The 17,734-nt window shown below is 45.9% G+C and overlaps 1 protein-coding gene across 3 annotated transcripts in view; it reads left to right on the top strand.

Moving 5' to 3' along the window:
• LOC113649752 (dipeptidyl aminopeptidase-like protein 6) overlaps nt 1-17,734 on the top strand; it is a 243,028-nt gene that overhangs the window by 218,183 nt on the left and 7,111 nt on the right. For all 3 annotated transcript variants that reach the window (XM_047811452.1, XM_047811453.1, XM_047811451.1), the window contains 10 exons: nt 1,029-1,120; nt 4,823-4,870; nt 5,175-5,293; nt 7,054-7,101; nt 11,389-11,487; nt 11,830-11,899; nt 15,117-15,311; nt 15,752-15,806; nt 17,192-17,291; nt 17,430-17,488. In XM_047811452.1, the coding sequence (XP_047667408.1) occupies nt 1,029-1,120; nt 4,823-4,870; nt 5,175-5,293; nt 7,054-7,101; nt 11,389-11,487; nt 11,830-11,899; nt 15,117-15,311; nt 15,752-15,806; nt 17,192-17,291; nt 17,430-17,488 (885 nt within the window). The remainder of the gene's footprint in view (nt 1-1,028; nt 1,121-4,822; nt 4,871-5,174; nt 5,294-7,053; nt 7,102-11,388; nt 11,488-11,829; nt 11,900-15,116; nt 15,312-15,751; nt 15,807-17,191; nt 17,292-17,429; nt 17,489-17,734) is intronic.

Below are 17,734 nucleotides of genomic sequence, written 5' to 3'. Positions count from 1 at the left end.
TTATTTTGTGTCCAATGGGTCTGGTTTTATTTTGTGTCCCATGGGTCTGGTTTTATTTTGTGTCCAATGGGTCTGGTTTTATTTTGTGTCCAATGGGTCTGGTTTTATTTTGTGTCCAATGGGTCTGGTTTTATTTTGTGTCCAATGGGTCTGGTTTTGTTTTGTCTTCCATGGGTCTGGTTTTATTTTGTGTCCCATGGGTCTCGTTTTGTTTTGTGTTCCATGGGTCTGGTTTTATTTACAGACAGTAATACTTTGACACAGGAATGTGTTTATTTATTCCACATGTACTTTAATCACATGAAAAAAACTCTAAAGTAAAACTATAAAACATGATTATTCCTACGATATAATATTATGCATCACAAACTGACTAGCTTTGTGAAGGATAAGGATGATGTGTGTGTGTGTGTGTGTGTGTGTGTGTGTGTGTGTGTGTGTGTGTGTGTGTGTGTGTGTGTGTGTGTGTGTGTGTGTGTGTGTGTGTGTGTGTGTGTGTGTGTGTGTGTGTGTTGTGTGTGTGTGTGTGTGTGTGTGTGTGTTGTTGTTGTGTGTGTGTGTGTGTGTGTGTGTGTGTGTGTGTTGTTGTTGTGTGTTGTTGTGTGTGTGAGTGTGTGTGTTGTTGTGTGTGTGTGTGTGTGTGTGGTGTGTGTGTGTTTGTTTTGTGTGGTGTGTGTGTGTGTTTTGTGTGGTGTGTGTGTGTTTGTTGGTGTGTGGTGTGTGTGTTTTGTGTGTGGTGTGTGTGTTTGTTTGTGTGTGGTGTGTTTGTTGGTTTTGTGTGGTGTGTGTGTGTGTGTGTTTGTTTGTGTGGTGTGTGTGTGTGTTTGTTTGTTTGTGTGTGGTGTGTGTTTGTTTTGTGTGTGTGTGTGTGTTTGTTTGTGTGTGGTGTGTGTGTGTGTGTGTGTGTGTGTTTGTGTGTGTGTGTGTGTGTGTGTGTGTGTGTGTGTGTGTGTGTGTGTGTGTGTGTGTGTGTGTGTGTGTGTGTGTGTGTGTGTGTGTGTTTAATATTGTTTATTTGTATCCTCCAGCCCAACAGCAGCTCAGACACTCTGCAGTCCATCACATCAGGAGACTGGGACGTCACTCACATTCTTGCCTACAACGAGGACAAACAGCTAATGTACGAACACACACACACACACACACACACACACACACACACACACACACACACACAAACACACAAACACACCGACATACACATACACTGAGACGTAGTTCAGCGACAGTGTTCCAGAGCCCACAGTTCAGCCGACAGAAATGCAGCTCTGTGCGGTAAGACCCGAGGTGGTGTGTTTGTGTGTGTGTGTGTGTGTGTGTGTGTGTGTGTGTGTGTGTGTGTGTGTGTGTGTGTGTGTGTGTGTGTGTGTGTGTGTGTGTGTTTGTGTGTGTGTGTGTGTGTGTGTGTTTACATCAACACAGAATGCTAATTACTGCTCATCATCAGTGGAGTTTGTGACTTTAGATGCAGGCCATTTTATTTACCACGGGAATTCACCACTGTTTACCCCCAGTGCTAATGCTAAAGAGGCGCTATGCGAACTCTGTGGGGCTTTTAGTGACCTACAGAATGTTCCCCCTGACAGACTGTTTATCATCGTGCTCCCTAAATGCCACCATTATGGGGACTTTGCAATGAGAGGCTAAAACATACTGGATCTTGTTTACACAAACATTCCTGGAACGTATCCGTCCCGCCTCCACCTGGGCTACTCGGCCTACATCTCTGTTACGCTAACTCCAGCATACAGACCACTCATCGGACTCTAAACCGGTGGTGAAGCAGGTGAAAACCTGGCCATCAGGAGCCACAGCAGCCATCAGGAGCCATCAGGAGCCACAGCAGCCATCAGGAGCCATCAGGAGCCACAGCAGCCATCAGGAGCCATCAGGAGCCACAGCAGCCATCAGGAGCCACAGGAGCCATCAGGAGCCATCAGGAGCCATCAGGAGCCACAGGAGCCATCAGGAGCCACAGGAGCCACGTCTGCTCTTCAGGACTGCTTTGTGTGCACTGACTGGAACATCTTCATGCAGGCTGTAACCAACGGTGACTCCGTCATCTTAGAGGAGTACACGTCATCAGTGACCAGCTACATCGGCAGGTGCATTGATGACGTGACCGTCTCCAAGACCTTCACCAAACGCTCCTGGGCTAGAGACCTAGTCTTCAGCACAGGGGACAGGGCGGCCCTAAGAACAGCAAGGGCCAAACGCTCCCGAGCCATCAGAGAGGCAAAGCACACACACACCCACCCAGACAATCCACAGCTACGTCCAGGACAGTGGAGACACCCGGTGCATGTGGCAGGTCATACAGACGATCATGAACTACAAGACAACTTCAGCTGCCTGTGACAGTGATGCCGCCCTCCCAGATGTCCTGACTGACTGAGTGAAAGTTCTCTTTCTTCTATCATGGATATTTACACCACATGCTGCATCTGCAGGGCTATCAGCATTGTGGACCTCACACACACTCTCCACCCCACACACCCCTCACACACACTCTCCACCCCACACACCCCTCACACACACTCTCCACCCCACACACCCCTCACACACACTCTCCACCCCACACACCCCTCACACACACTCTCCACCCCATACCCCTCACACACACTCTTCACCCCACATACCCCTCACACACACTCTCCACCCCACACACCCCTCACACACACTCTACACCCCATACCCCTCACACACACTCTCCACCCCACATACCCCTCACACACACTCTTCACCCCACACACCCCTCACACACACTCTTCACCACACATACCCCTCACACACACTCTCCACCCCACATACCCCTCACACACACTCTTCACCCCACACACCCCTCACACACACTCTTCACCCCACAGGACCCCGCACACACACGCGGCCCCCCACACACCCCGCACACACACGCGGCACCATCCACACACCCCGGACACACCCTTGCCACACCACACTCGCCACCCCCCACACATACCCCGCACACACACTCTGCACCCCACACACCCTCACACACACTCTGCACCACACAGACCCCCTCACACACACGCTCCACCCCACAGACCCGCACACACACGCTCCACCCCACACACCCCGCACACACACGCGTCACCCCACACACCCCGCACACACACTCGTCACCACACAGACCGCTCACACACACGCTCCACCCCACAGACCCCTCACACACACTCGTCACCACACATACCCCGCACACACACGCGCCACCCCACAGACCCCGCACAGACACGCTGCACCCCACACACCCCTCACACACACGCGTCACGACACACACCCCGCACACACACGCGCCACCCCACATACCCCTCACACACACTCTTCACCACACAAGCACTCACACACACACTCTCACCCCACATAACCTCACACACCTCTTCCCCCACACCACCCTCACACACACTCTTCAAACCCCGCAATACCCCTCACACACAATCTCGCCACCCACACAACCTCAACACCACAGCTATTCACCACAACATACTTCCCTCCACATACCTCTCCACCCCACAACACCCCTCCACACACACTCCTTCATCACCCCACATACTCCCTCACACACACTCTCCACCCCACACACCTCTCAACCACACTCTTCACCCCACATACCCCTCACACACACTCTCCACCCCACACACCCCTCACACACACTCTTCACCCCACATACCCCTCACACACACTCTTCACCACACACACCTCTCACACACACTCTTCAGCCCACACACCCCTCACACACACTCTTCACCACACATACCCCTCACATACACTCTCCACCCCACACACCCCTCACACACACTCTTCACCCCACATACCCCTCACACACACTCTCCACCCCACACACCTCTCACACACACTCTTCACCCCACATACCCCTCACATACACTCTCCACCCCACACACCCCTCACACACACTCTTCACCCCACATACCCCTCACACACACTCTTCACCACACACACCCCTCACACACACTCTTCAGCCCACACACCCCTCACACACACTCTTCACCCCACACACCCCTCACACTCTTCACCCTCCTGCCAAAAAGCATTCTGGCCTCACGACCAGACTGTGTAACAGTTTCTTTCCACAAGCCATCAAACTCTCCAATAACTTATCTGAACTGTACCGATCACAACACACACACACACGCACACACACACGCACACACACACACACACAACCAACTGTATGGACTGCAATGACCGACACCAAATACACACTCTTCTAATTGACCTCCATGTCTACAGCACCATTATAACAAACTGTTTACATGATGCTTTACACACTTTACACACTTTACACACTTCACACACTTCACACACACTGTCTTACATTTCAGTTCACTGCCTCATGTAACTGCTGCTATAATACTAATATGTTCATTCCGGTATTTCTGCACACATAATATTGATCGAACACCGCTGTTTAACTTGTATTGTCTTTTGTGAAATGTCTTGTTTGTCTTGTCCTGCACTGTCTTGTCTGTCTTGGTTGTCTTGTCTCACACCGTGTACACCAGGTTACACAGACACACTGTATGTATCTAGGACACTTACTAAGTCCTTATAGCTCTGTGTGTGTGTTATGTAGCTCCCTGATCCTGGAGAACCGTTGTCTCATGTCACTGTGTACTGTAACAGTTATATATGGTTGTAATGACAATAAAAGCTTCTTGACTCGACTCTTGACTTGACTTGCACACACCGACACATAACCACAAACCCTCACACACACACACACATACACAGACATATAGTGTTTTGTTAGCACGTTTTAACGTTTCAGTGCTGTTGTGTCTAACAGATACTTCCTAAGCACAGAGGATGATCCTAAACGACGACACCTGTACAGGTACGGCTCACACACTCCTTCTTACGTGACTGTAAAGCTATATTACTGTAATACAGACAAAATGTCTACCGATGATCTGTAAACACTTGATCTTACAGTATGACATCACAGTACTGCTGAATTCTGGACTCTGATTGGTCAGGTGGTGGTGATTAGTTCTCAGGTTTATATTAATGCCATCGTTTCTATAGTAACAGCTCCATCACAGGAATTGTTATGGTGATTTTTATTTTATGGCAGGAGAAATGTGTTTGTGTGTCATCATATAAATCTGAGCTTCGTGTTGACGTTGTGTTTGTTTCAGTGCTGATACTGTCGGGCCTTTTAACCGCCGCTGTCTCTCCTGTGACTTCACTGATAGCTGTGGGTATGTGAGCGGCTCCTTCAGCTACAACATGGCCTTTTACCTGCTCACCTGTAAAGGTAAACATTTACTCTCTCTCTCTCTCTCTATATACTATTTAATAGGTCTAGAAGAGAGAGAAACCGGGGAGAAGACGTGGAGAGAGAGAGGAAATAACAAAGGGAGAGAGAGAGAGGAGAGAGAGAGAGAGCGAGAGAAGAGAGGAGAAACGAGAGAGAGAGAGAGGAGTGAGAAGAGAGAGAGAGAGCGAGAGAGAAAAAGAAGCGAGAAAGACGATGGGCGCGGGATCAGTCGATCCTGCTCTGCTCGAGCCCTCTCTGGAGAGCGCGTCGCGCTCGCGTGCTCCTCTCTCGTCTTGGTCTCGCGGCCGCTCTCGCTCTCGCTCTCCGCTCTCTCTCTCACGGGCGCTCTCCGAGCTCGCACACGATCTCGCTCGCACCCACACTAGCGCGCGCTCGCGCGCGCTCGGCGCGCGCGCGCGCGCGCGCCGCGAAGCACACACACACACACACACACGAGCGCGAGCACGCACGGGCGCGCGCGCGCCGCGCGGCGCGCGAGAAGAGAGAGAGAGAGAGGACGCTCTCTCTCTTTCTTTCTCTCTCTCTCTTTTTATCTCTCTCTCTCTCTATCTATCTTTCTCTCTCTCTCTTTCTATCTCTCTCTCTCTCTCTCTCTCTCTCTCTCTCTCTCTCTCATCTGTCTGTTCTTCCCAATAAACATCATCAAAATGTAATTGAATCTATTCAACTGTTTGCCTTAGATTTTCTTTTTCTTTTTGGATTTTAAATTGTTCTTGGAGTTTTTTCATGTAAATAAACGTTTAATTAAAGGTTAAATTCCTCAACACCCAGTTTACATGTTTGTAGCCGTCTCACTCGATCCACTCTGTCGAGAATGTGACGTCACCTGTTACCTTAGTGATGTGTCTACAAAAGCACTATAGCTGGTCAGGATGTCTCTGTCTCAGGCTCATGTGCTGCTAATGTCAGCTCAGACTCACATGCACCATATAGATGTAAGTCCATGTACACTTGGCTTTAATGCCCTGCGATATTTAATATAACAGTCAGACATATACTGAACATTCATTCATTCATTCATTCATTCATTCATCTTCTACCGCTTATCCGAACTTCTCGGGTCACGGGGAGCCTGTGCCTATCTCAGGCGTCATCGGGCATCGAGGCAGGATACACCCTGGACGGAGTGCCAACCCATCACAGGGCACACACACACTCTCATTCACACACACGCTCACACATTACGGACAATTTTTCAGAGATGCTAATCAACCTACCATGCATGTCTTTGGACCCCCAACCCAGGAGGTGTGAGGTGAACGTTCTAACCACTAAGTCACCGTGCCCCCCATATACTGAACATGCATAACAAAAACGTTTATTATCAAACAGTGCTTAGTGTCATTAGTATAGACTCCATCTTATCATGGTGAAATGAAACAGTTTGAAAACAAGCCACGAAACTGATGACATGAGACATGAGTACCTGAGCTGCCTGTGTGGACAAAAATGACCGAATCCTAATGATGATGTAGAGAAGGAACCTACATGAGCGAGTCACATTGAGTGTCCGTGATTATCACGAGGTTGTGAGTCGTGACTGAATGCTGGGATATTACAAGATCATGACCTGGGAATGGATCACATGAGATGATCAGCATGAGAGCTTCAGCTGATGAGCTGTCATGCACAACGATAGGTCTGCCGGACGTGCTGAGATCCGAGCAGAAGCCGTGGTGAACTCAAGAAAATAAAAATAATAAAAATACATAATGTTTTTGGTGTTTTGATTCCAGGTCCCGGAGTGCCATTTGTGTCGGTCTACAGCACCCAGGAGCGACAGAGTGAGTACTCTGTGTGTGTGTGTGTGTGTGTGTGTGTGTGTGTGTGTGTACACAGCTGCAGATCCAGCACGTCCTCATCATGCATGCAGTCCATGCCGCTAGTCTCTCCGCAGGCATCTGAGTGGAATTATATGAGGATGGATTTGAGCAGAGAGCACTCACAGCCGATTGGATTACTGAAGAACTCTCTGTGCGTTCATGAAATATGACCTCTTTGTGTAAGAGCGTTATAATTTAGTTATTTATCAAAAAAAAAAAAAACACCTTGTCGAATCACAAGTCGTGGACTGGTAACGTAGAGCGGTTTTTAAAAAAAAGACATCGTGAGGTGGAAAAAAACACAACAGAGAAAATATATAGAGAAGATAGATATTCCCAGAGTTCCTAATGTACGGTAAACTCGGATCGTGCAGTGAAATGGATCTGAACTTCCTCGGGATTGTTTACATGTGGTGACATTCACACACCGGTTTATTAAATTTAATAAAGATGGATACAGTAAATGAGCCCCGGTGGATGTCCTGATTGTCACAACATCACTGCTAGGATTCCGGCGGCTCCTCCGAGGGCTGAAGAGGTTCTTTACATGGAGAGGAGTTTCAAACCAGTCAAATCCAAGCCCTTGTTCCTGAGGAATCGAAGAGTGTCCGATAAGCACCACTTGTCTGAGAACCAGCTTGTGAAGAGCTTGAGGAAGATCTTTCACTGCACCCTGAGAGCCACTGTGGTGGTTCAGGCAACTCAGCATTGAAAGCATGACTAACAGAAGTGGATCATTTGAGACTTCTTGGATTTGTCTGCATGGAATCCTGCTAAGACTTTTCTGGCCGCTGCTGATATACAGTATGAAGTTCCAATGACCGTTTGGAAAGTTGAAGGCTTTGAGCAAGAAAATCAAACAGTTCCTTCACAGGTTGCTAGGCCTCACTACGAAGCTGCAGCTTATGCGTAATGTCCTGACAAAGGAACTTAAGCTCACCAGAGCCAGATAGATAAGCTGGGCATGGTTTCTACACAAGTTCCTCAGTACAGCAAAGTGCAGGAGAGAGACAGAGATGTCAGCTAACTGACCCAGGGAGAAATCCATGGAGAAATAGAAGATGAATGCTGCACTAGAACTATGGGTGTGTCAAAGAGAAGAGCTTCGACTAATTGGGGTTATACTGTACACCTGAACACAGCCTTGGAAGTCAGAACCTGCTAGACTCACGTTTCTGTCCCAGTCAGTGTATGATGTCCTCAAAAGCCCATCCAACCCATCTTGTTGGGTCTAGGCAAGACCTGATTCCTTGGAGAAAGTGCAAAAAGTCTTCAGTGAATGCTGTTGGTGCTATGGCCAGGTTCTGAAGGCTGTAACTGACATCATCTGCACCAGAATCCAACAGAGCAAACATCAGCTCCCAACATATACCATAACTTTTGTCAGGGTGGGAGAAAAACCATAAGCAGAGCTCTGAATCAGGTTCTGATTGTTTAAATCACACGCTTTTGTTGGAACTCACAGACTCCTGGGAAGACATTCTGAAAAGTTCAACGAGAGTAAGATTGCCAAATATCTCAAACTGCTAAAGGAACATTCAAGGTGATGGTGGAAGGCCTGATACAAGCTCAGTAAGGCTGTCTGCAAAGGGCTTTACAGGATATTCCCTACATAGGACACTCTATATCAGAGGTTTGCAGGAAGGAAGAGACATAGGGAACATAAGCAGGGCTGTCAAGTGTCCCGTATTGAGAGTGACAGTCACGCATTTGGACTTTTGTCACGCTCTCCTGCCACACATCGTATTTCTCACACAGAAAAACTGACTATTTATCATATATCTAATAAGCCGCACCGCTGTCTCTATGGAAACGGGCAGGAACCAAGCGCGTCTCAGTTCTCAGTCGAGCCTGACACTTATCAGCCAATCAGAAAAAAGAGGCTACACGACAGCCAATCAGGAAACAGCATTGTTGTATCTGAGTAATATTTAACGCAACAACCGATGAGAAAAAAAAAAAACACATTCATTAGCGAGGGTATTTTCGATGGTCGGTTTGAACAAAACCTGGACACGAAACAGCTCGTCTCTGGACGGGACATTGTCCTCAATCATGTCCCTAAAAATGTCTGAGCTTGTACCGGACCGTAGTTGTAGCCGAACTCGGAGATGTAACGCTTGTCTGTCTTCAAAACTTGAAAACCCTGCTTAAGTAAAGCTGTAGAAAAAGTGTCAAGGTTACTCAGGTGACCCTCTGATGATCTCAGACTTGAAACTCACTATGCCTCTGGGTTTAGAACGGAGGACGTGTCCAAGTCGCATCTTCTGGTGTTTAAAGAAACTATTTCTAGAATAAACAGAATAAGTACAGAATAACAAACAAAGTTGCATCGGTTTGATATACATTTGTATTCAAACACCGTTTCCCTAACAAAACACATACGGTGTTCTGGGAGCTCCACTGTGTGTGTGTGTGTGTGTGTGTGTGTGTGTGTGTGTGTGTGTGTGTGTGATATCTGCTTGTGCTCCGATAACCCCATTTAAAGTCCAAATCTTTTCACACTGCGTAGGTTTAATTGTAATTTATTGTTGTACAGCTCTTATGAATTCAGTGACTGCCTCAGTGATTAGCATGATAATGTTAGCGTTCTGCTCTATTCACATCCTCATGCTATCAGCAGTAACAGACGCTTGCTGGTTTTTTCTCCTCGCACTTATCTCGGTTTGATACACGTTCCTGTAAACAAACTGCAAATTACATTCGGCTTCCTGTACACAGAATGCTTAATCCGATGAGATGTTTACGGAGTTATGCTGAGGATGAAGACAGGTCTGAGGTTAAAGCTTCCTTAGCGTTAGTCGCACTAAGCGTTAGTGTTCTTAGTTACTTATACAAGAACCTGAGGTGGAATATAAGTATTTTCCTAATTGTTGTTGTCACTTACATTATAGCAGCGATAACAACTCGTCCCCTCGGCTGTCTCTCTCTTTATTCTCATCTTCAAGTTAATAAGAGAAACATCCCAGACTGTTACGTTACCTTAGAAACTACAAGGAAGTGTAAATACTTCTGTCCTGAAGATGTGGGACACCTTTAAGATCCAGCTTCACCTCTGACTGTTACACAGTGCTGACACTGGAGACTCATTAAAGGTGAGGTCTCCGTTGTTTGAAAGCCAATGTCGACATCACCAAAACAAACACGCCCCTAACCCAAACGGGTCCCACCCCTGTATCAATAGCTCCGCCCACACGTACATACGTAACCCGGGCGACTAACGGAAAGAAAGGTGTCTTTATCATAGCTGAAGGGAAGAACAATACGATTGTAGATAAACAAACAAGCAAAAATGCCACACAAGCATAATGATGTAAAGGACAAAGGCATATATTAGTTCTGTGTAACAAAGCAAAACCAACGTTACTCACCTATCGAGAAGGAAAAAAGCGCCTCGGCGTCTTAAGTAAAGTCGGCCACATATTCACAGGTCGGAGTTTCCCGAGTCGATAACTCCTGAGCTAAACGCTGTTACTACACAAAACGCGGTTGTAGCTGCCTCTCTACATTACTACGATAGAAAAGAGGTGTTATTTGTGTAGTAACAGCGTTTAGCTCAGGAGTTATTGACTCGGGAAACTCCAACCTGTGAATATGTGGCCAACTTCCTGCTCCTTCAGTTCTCTCCAGCGCTGGAAAGCTGATCCTATATTAACACGTCCTACTTCTTGTCCTTATCGTAAGTCTTTCTTCTCTTTCTTTCTTTGTTTTTATCCTCCATGTCGACGTTAAAACCGCTTTCTGCTAATGTCACACATGCGCATTGAACACTCTCTCCGCCCATATCGACAAGCCCCGCCCCTTTCTGCTCATTGGCTACACGTTTGTTTTGATTTTGTTTTGATTTTTGTTTATTATTCGGCCCGACTCGGTTTTCTGAAGCATTTCTCAAAAATCGGAGACCCTGCCTTTAATTTATTCAAATATTTTATTTAGAAAATAAATCACTCTTTATACGTCTAGAGGTTTCTTTTCATTGTTTAATAACATGGAAATGTTTTTTGTCAGTTAAAAGAAAAAAAAGGAGAGCTAATGCTAATTCCTTAGCAATGGCATGTTTATTAGCATGCGTTGTTAGTATGAATCGTTTGTAAATACTGTAAAGTTAATACTGAGTCTTCAGTACTAGTTAATAATGTTAATAAATTTATTAATTAATAAAATATTGTGGCAGATTTTTCAATTTAAATATTTACATTATAAGGAACGTTCTTGTAAAGCTCCAGGTTTGTGTGTGATTTCATACAGAGCTGTTGGACATTGAACTGAACCTCAACCTCCAGCGTACCGTGGACTCCATGCAGATGCCCAGAGTGGAGTATAGAGAGATAGACGTCGAGGATTACGGTACGTACAGTAGATAGACTCATCCTTCATCATTCACAGCTGGGACATGTGATACGAGTCAATACGACAGGTTATAGAGCAGATTTATGTAGTAAAATAAATCAATAAATAAAGCAGTAGGATGTAAAGAGAGAGTAATAAATTGCTGCTATTCCTGAAATGTTTGTAAATGACCTACATGAGTGAGTTCCTTTTACTCGTACACGTTATTTATATGACTTATATTCAGCCATCACACAAAATTAGCCTTCATGCTATTGTTAGCTTCCTGTGTTACATTTACTTTTCTGATGGTTGGTTAGCGTTAAGTACATTAACATTATTAATTATGTTGTTCTTCAGTTTTGACATTGCAGATCCTGAAACCTGCCAGCTTTGTAGATACAGCACACTACCCTCTACTGCTGCTTGTGTGAGTCTCAGAACACCTGAAACCATACGTATATTACAGCACACTGAGCTCCTGTGGGCTAAAACCCAGGAATGCTGATTTAGACAAAATAATAATTTATATGTTTCAAAATCATGTCTACAAGAATTTACTTATTTATACGTTTTTGGTTTTTTTTTCCAAACATGTTTAAATGGCAAATATTTCATTCACATGCTATTACACACAGCCTTAGTCCAGTGTGGCCCAGTATCAGCCCAGTGTGGCCCAGTATCAGCCCTGTGTGGCCCAGTGTGGCCTAGTAATAGCCTAGTGTGGCCCAGTATCAGCCCTGTGTGGCCCAGTGTGGCCTAGTAATAGCCTAGTGTGGCCCAGTAATAGCCTAGTGTGGCCCAGTATTAGCCTAGTGTGGCCCAGTATCAGCCCTGTGTGGCCCAGTGTGGCCTAGTAATAGCCTAGTGTGGCCCAGTAATAGCCTACTGTGGCCCAGTATCAGCCCTGTGTGGCCCAGTGTGGCCTAGTAATAGCCTAGTGTGGCCCAGTAATAGCCTAGTGTGGCCCAGTACCAGCCCTGTGTGGCCCAGTGTGGCCTAGTAATAGCCTAGTGTGGCCCAGTATTAGCCCAGTATCAGCCCTGTGTGGCCCAGTGTGGCCTAGTACTAGCCTAGTGTGGCCCAGTATTAGCTCAGTATCAGCCCTGTGTGGCCTAGTGTGGCCCAGTATTAGCCTAGTGTGGCCCAGTATTAGCCCAGTATCAGCCCAGTGTGGCCTAGTAATAGCCTAGTGTGGCCCAGTAATAGCCTAGTGTGGCCCAGTAATAGCCTAGTGTGGCCCAGTAATAGCCTAGTGTGGCCCAGTATTAGCCCAGTATCAGCCTAGTGTGGCCTAGTAATAGCCTAGTGTGGCCCAGTATTAGCCCAGTATCAGCCTAGTGTGGCCTAGTAATAGCCTAGTGTGGCCCAGTATTAGCCCAGTATCAGCCTAGTGTGGCCCAGTATTAGCCCAGTATTAGCCCAGTATCAGCCCAGCATCAGCCCAGTATCAGCCCAGTGTGCCCAGCATCAGCCCAGTGTGGCCCAGCATCAGCCCAGTATCAGCCCAGTGTGGCCCAGCATCAGCCCAGTATCAGCCCAGTGTGGCCCAGTATCAGCCCAGTGTGGCCCAGTATCAGCCCAGTGTGGCCCAGTATCAGCCCAGTGTGGCCTAGTAATAGCCTAGTGTGGCCCAGTACCAGCCCTGTGTGGCCCAGTGTGGCCTAGTAATAGCCTAGTGTCGCCCAGTATTAGCTCAGTATCAGCCCTGTGTGGCCTAGTGTGGCCCAGTATTAGCCTAGTGTGGCCCAGTATTAGCCCAGTATCAGCCCAGTGTGGCCTAGTAATAGCCCAGTGTGGCCTAGTAATAGCCCAGTGTGGCCCAGTAATAGCCTAGTGTGGCCCAGTAATAGCCTAGTGTGGCCCAGTATTAGCCCAGTATCAGCCTAGTGTGGCCCAGTATTAGCCTAGTGTGGCCCAGTATTAGCCCAGTATCAGCCCAGTGTGGCCTAGTAATAGCCCAGTGTGGCCCAGTAATAGCCTAGTGTGGCCCAGTAATAGCCTAGTGTGGCCCAGTATTAGCCCAGTATCAGCCTAGTGTGGCCCAGTAATAGCCTAGTGTGGCCTAGTAATAGCCTATTGTGGCGCAGTATTAGCCCAGTATCAGCCCAGCATCAGCCCAGTATCAGCCCAGTGTGGCCCAGCATCAGCCCAGTATCAGCCCAGTGTGGCCCAGCATCAGCCCAGTATCAGCCCAGTGTGGCCCAGTATCAGCCCAGTGTGCCCAGTATCAGCCCAGTGTGCCCTGGTATTAGCCCAGTGTGGCCCAGTATTAGCCCAGTGTGGCCCAGTATCAGCCCAGTGTGCCCAGTATCAGCCCACCGTGGCCCAGTATCAGCCCAGTGTGGGGTCAGAGGTCAGAAACTGAGGAACTGAGGTAGTCATTCCTGGTTATTCTTTCCACATAGACATGCCTGGTGTTTTTCAGCAGAAACTCTGCTACAGGATTTTTACTGGTAAACACTGGTAAATGTTTGAAGGAGTTATTTTAGATTAAGTTTTTATGACAACAAATCTGCCGGCTGTTCATACTGTAACATAAATAACAAAATAATATTTATGTCCTCTTTCTAATATGTTATTGTTTCTATAGTAACAGATTAATGTCTATACAGTATTGAAAAGGCTCTATAGTAACAGCTGTATAAAAACAGATCTGTAGTAACAGCTGTATAATTATAGCTCTATTCTAACTGCTCTTTTGTAAAAGCTCTATTGTAACCACTTTGTAGTAACAGCTCTGTAATAACAACTCTACAGTAACAGCTCTGTAATAACAACTCTACAGTAACAGCTCTGTAATAACAACTCTACAGTAACAGCTCTGTAATAACAACTCTATTGTAACAGCTCTGTAGTAACAACTCTATAATAACTGTTTACTACTAACTCTTTCATAACAGCTCTACTACAACAGCTCTGTAGTAACAGCTCTGCATTAACAGCTCTGTAATAACAGCTCTAAAGTAACAGATCTATAATAACTGTTCTATTGTTAAAGCTCTATTGTAACAGCACTTTAGTAAGAGTTCTATTGTAACAGCTCTGTAGTAACAGCTCTGCATTAACAGCTCTGTAATAACAGCTCTGTAATAACAGCTCTAAAGTAACAGATCTATAATAACTGTTCTATAGTAACAGCTCTATTACATCAGCTCTATAATAACTGTTTACTACTAACTTTTTAATAACAGCTTTATAATAACAGCTCTGCAGTAATAGCTCTGTAATAACTGTTCTATTGTTACAGCTCTATTGTAACAACACTTTAGTAAGAGTTCTATTGTAACAGCTCTAAATTAACAGCTCTATAAGGTCTATTGTAACAGCTCTGTAGTAACAGCTCTATAAGGTCTACTGTAACAGCTCTGCAGTAACTGTTCTATTGTTACAGCGCTGTTACTGCAGATCTGTTACTACAGAGCTGTTACAATAGACCTTATAGAGCTGTTAATATAGAGCTGTAATTTGTGGTATGATGAAGTTTTGTATTTGTAATGTACAACAGTGAGAACAGGAGCAGGACCTTGTTTCATGGACGTATGCCTGTCTCTCTGTCTGCCTGTCTCTCTGTCTGTCTCTCTGTCTGCCTGTCTCTCTGTCTGCCTGTCTCTCGGTCTGCCTGTCTCTCGGTCTGTCTCTCTCAGTGATGGGTCTCCAGGAAGTCAGTCCGTGTCTGAGCAGTTTCATGTGGACTGGGCCTCTGTGCTGGTCAGCAGCTTCGGTGTGATTGTTGTGCGGTGTGATGGGCGGGGCAGCGGCTTTCAGGGCACCAACCTTCTCCATGCGGTTCATCGCAGACTGGGCAGGCTCGAGGAGGAGGACCAGCTGAGGGCTCTCAGGTACAGTGCTGGGAGAATACATACAGCCTTAAAACTTGAGACTTACATATGCAGGCGGCACTCTTATACAACGACTGGCACCAAGCGCCCTGCTTTGGCTGCCAGTCGTCTTCCCACCACACACAGTGCCCGGTGAGGTCAAGCTTAAGGTAGGTCTTTAAGTTTTCTCTTAGAGAGTCATAATAATAATAACAATAATTATTATAATACCCTCTATTTATTGAGTAGCTCAGAATTCTGTAGGATCAAATAGAAAGTACTACGATGTTCATTTTCCCACCAGTAAACCTGAACATTGGTGTGTTGTGTCTAAGTTTTTAGGAATTTCTTGCCCATCCACTCTGATTCTTTGGGCACTCTGATTATGTTAAAGTCAATGTGTGTAGTTCAATCAATTTCCTCTTCAACAGAAACTCTGCTCCTCTGTTGTTGTTTTTCAGCATGGTAGCAAAGGAGCCGTACATCGACATAACCAGGATTGGAGCCTTTGGACAGGTACAGAACTCTCAGTGCCATCGCTCTAGCTTCTTTACGCTGCACAGATCACCAACATGGGGGGAAAAATGACGAGATGAATTCTTGGAGACTTACTTCATCCTCCATAACTTCTTTAATAATGTTAGCCTGAAGCGGAGGGATGAGTAGAATATCTTAGATTTATATTTACAAAAGGTTGAGACGTTTAGGCAGGGAGATATTATTGGGAAAAATGCTATAGGAAAAGAGAATTATTTATTTATTTCAAAAAAACTTTGTGTATCTGCTTCCTTTATGGACATTTTAACAAAGAAGAGCTTCACGAGTAGTGACGGCCGGTTCGTGAACGTATCGTCCTTTTGAATCGGTTCTTTTTAGTGAACTGGATGAACCGGTTCACCAAATCGGACTGATTCGTTCTAAACAGTTCGCGTCTCGAGTCAGCGCTGATCCACAAGTTACTAAAGTTACTCACTTTCGGTCATGTCTGACAGTCGGTCCGACTCTAAATAAACTAATACTCCTGTACACTGAACTGAGACATGTCGTGCTCGAGCTGTTGATACTGAAACACTGAACCGATACAGCGAATCATCAACTGAGAACTGTTTGTTTCGGACGCGTCCGACATACCAAGAAGCGATGAGCTGTTGTTACTGCGCATGCGTAAATCACTGTACTGATACAGCAACAAATGTAAAAGGTTGTGATTTAATGTCTTATCAACGTACGAGTGTTTAACTCAGTTACATTAGTTTTTGAAACAACTGATGGAGCGAAAGAAACATTTCAAAATTATGCTTTTTTTGTTTATTAAGTTTATTAAGATTAGTTTATTAACTTTATATCTTTAAGACACGTAAAACATCCACGTTTGCACATCGATGCCTGTACTGGGTGTTTTAGTCGCAAAACTTAAATGTAAGAAACGTATTCGACTAAAGTTATGATTACAAAGAACTTTTCGAATGTGTTAAATTGATTGTGTTAATATCTGCCGGCAGCGGCGGGATGCAGGAATTTACGTCATGACGTCATTGTGAATGACGTCATTACGTAAAAGAACTGGTGAACTGGATTATTGAAACCAAAGAGTTTGAGCTGTGAGTAAAAAAAAAAAAAAAACTGAGCCATGTGATGATGGAGAGAGAGAGACTTTATTTGTCACATTTTCTTTACAACATGGTGAAATTCTTTCCTTAGCTTATCCCGGCTCGTTAGGAGCCCGAGGTCAGTGCACGAGGTCAGCCACGACACATCGCTCCTGGGGCAGAGAGCGTTAAGGGTCTTACTCAAGAGCTCGACAGGGGCGATGCTGAGACTTAAACCCCTGACCTTCTGATCAGTAACCAAGAGCCTTAGAGACACCAGTCCTGATGTTGTGTGTGTTGTGTGTGTTACAGGTATATGGTGGATACATCACCAGCCTCCTGCTGAGTTCAGAGGCCTCCATGCTGAAGTGTGGAGCTGTTTTTTCACCCATCACTGACTTCCAGCTTTACGGTACAACAGCAGTAACTGCATCCAGACACAGACAGTAGAGAAAGTTTCTTATACTCAGGGATTGTGTCTCAGTAGTTAGCTGAGGCTTTTCACAGACGTGAACTTTATTCAATAATATAAATATTTTCTGGTTTTCAGCGTCTGCCTTTTCAGAACGGTATCTGGGCGTCTCGAAGACAGACAGACGAGCGTATGAGGTGAGTTATCTTTAGCTATAACTTCAGAATGACCTTCGACATTATTAATGTCTCCCTTCATGAATGAGACCTCATGTTTGTGGATCAGGAAGACAGGACACGAGAGAGACACAAGAGAGACATGAGAGAGACACGAGAGAGACACGCGAGAGACACGAGAGAGACATGAGAGACACGCGAGAGACACGCGAGAGACACGAGAGACACGCGAGAGACACGCGAGAGACACGCGAGAGACACGAGAGA

This window comes from Tachysurus fulvidraco, chromosome 3 (genome assembly GCF_022655615.1).
Source record: "Tachysurus fulvidraco isolate hzauxx_2018 chromosome 3, HZAU_PFXX_2.0, whole genome shotgun sequence".
Taxonomy (NCBI): domain Eukaryota; kingdom Metazoa; phylum Chordata; class Actinopteri; order Siluriformes; family Bagridae; genus Tachysurus; species Tachysurus fulvidraco.
This window is presented reverse-complemented; position numbering and strand designations above follow the sequence as displayed.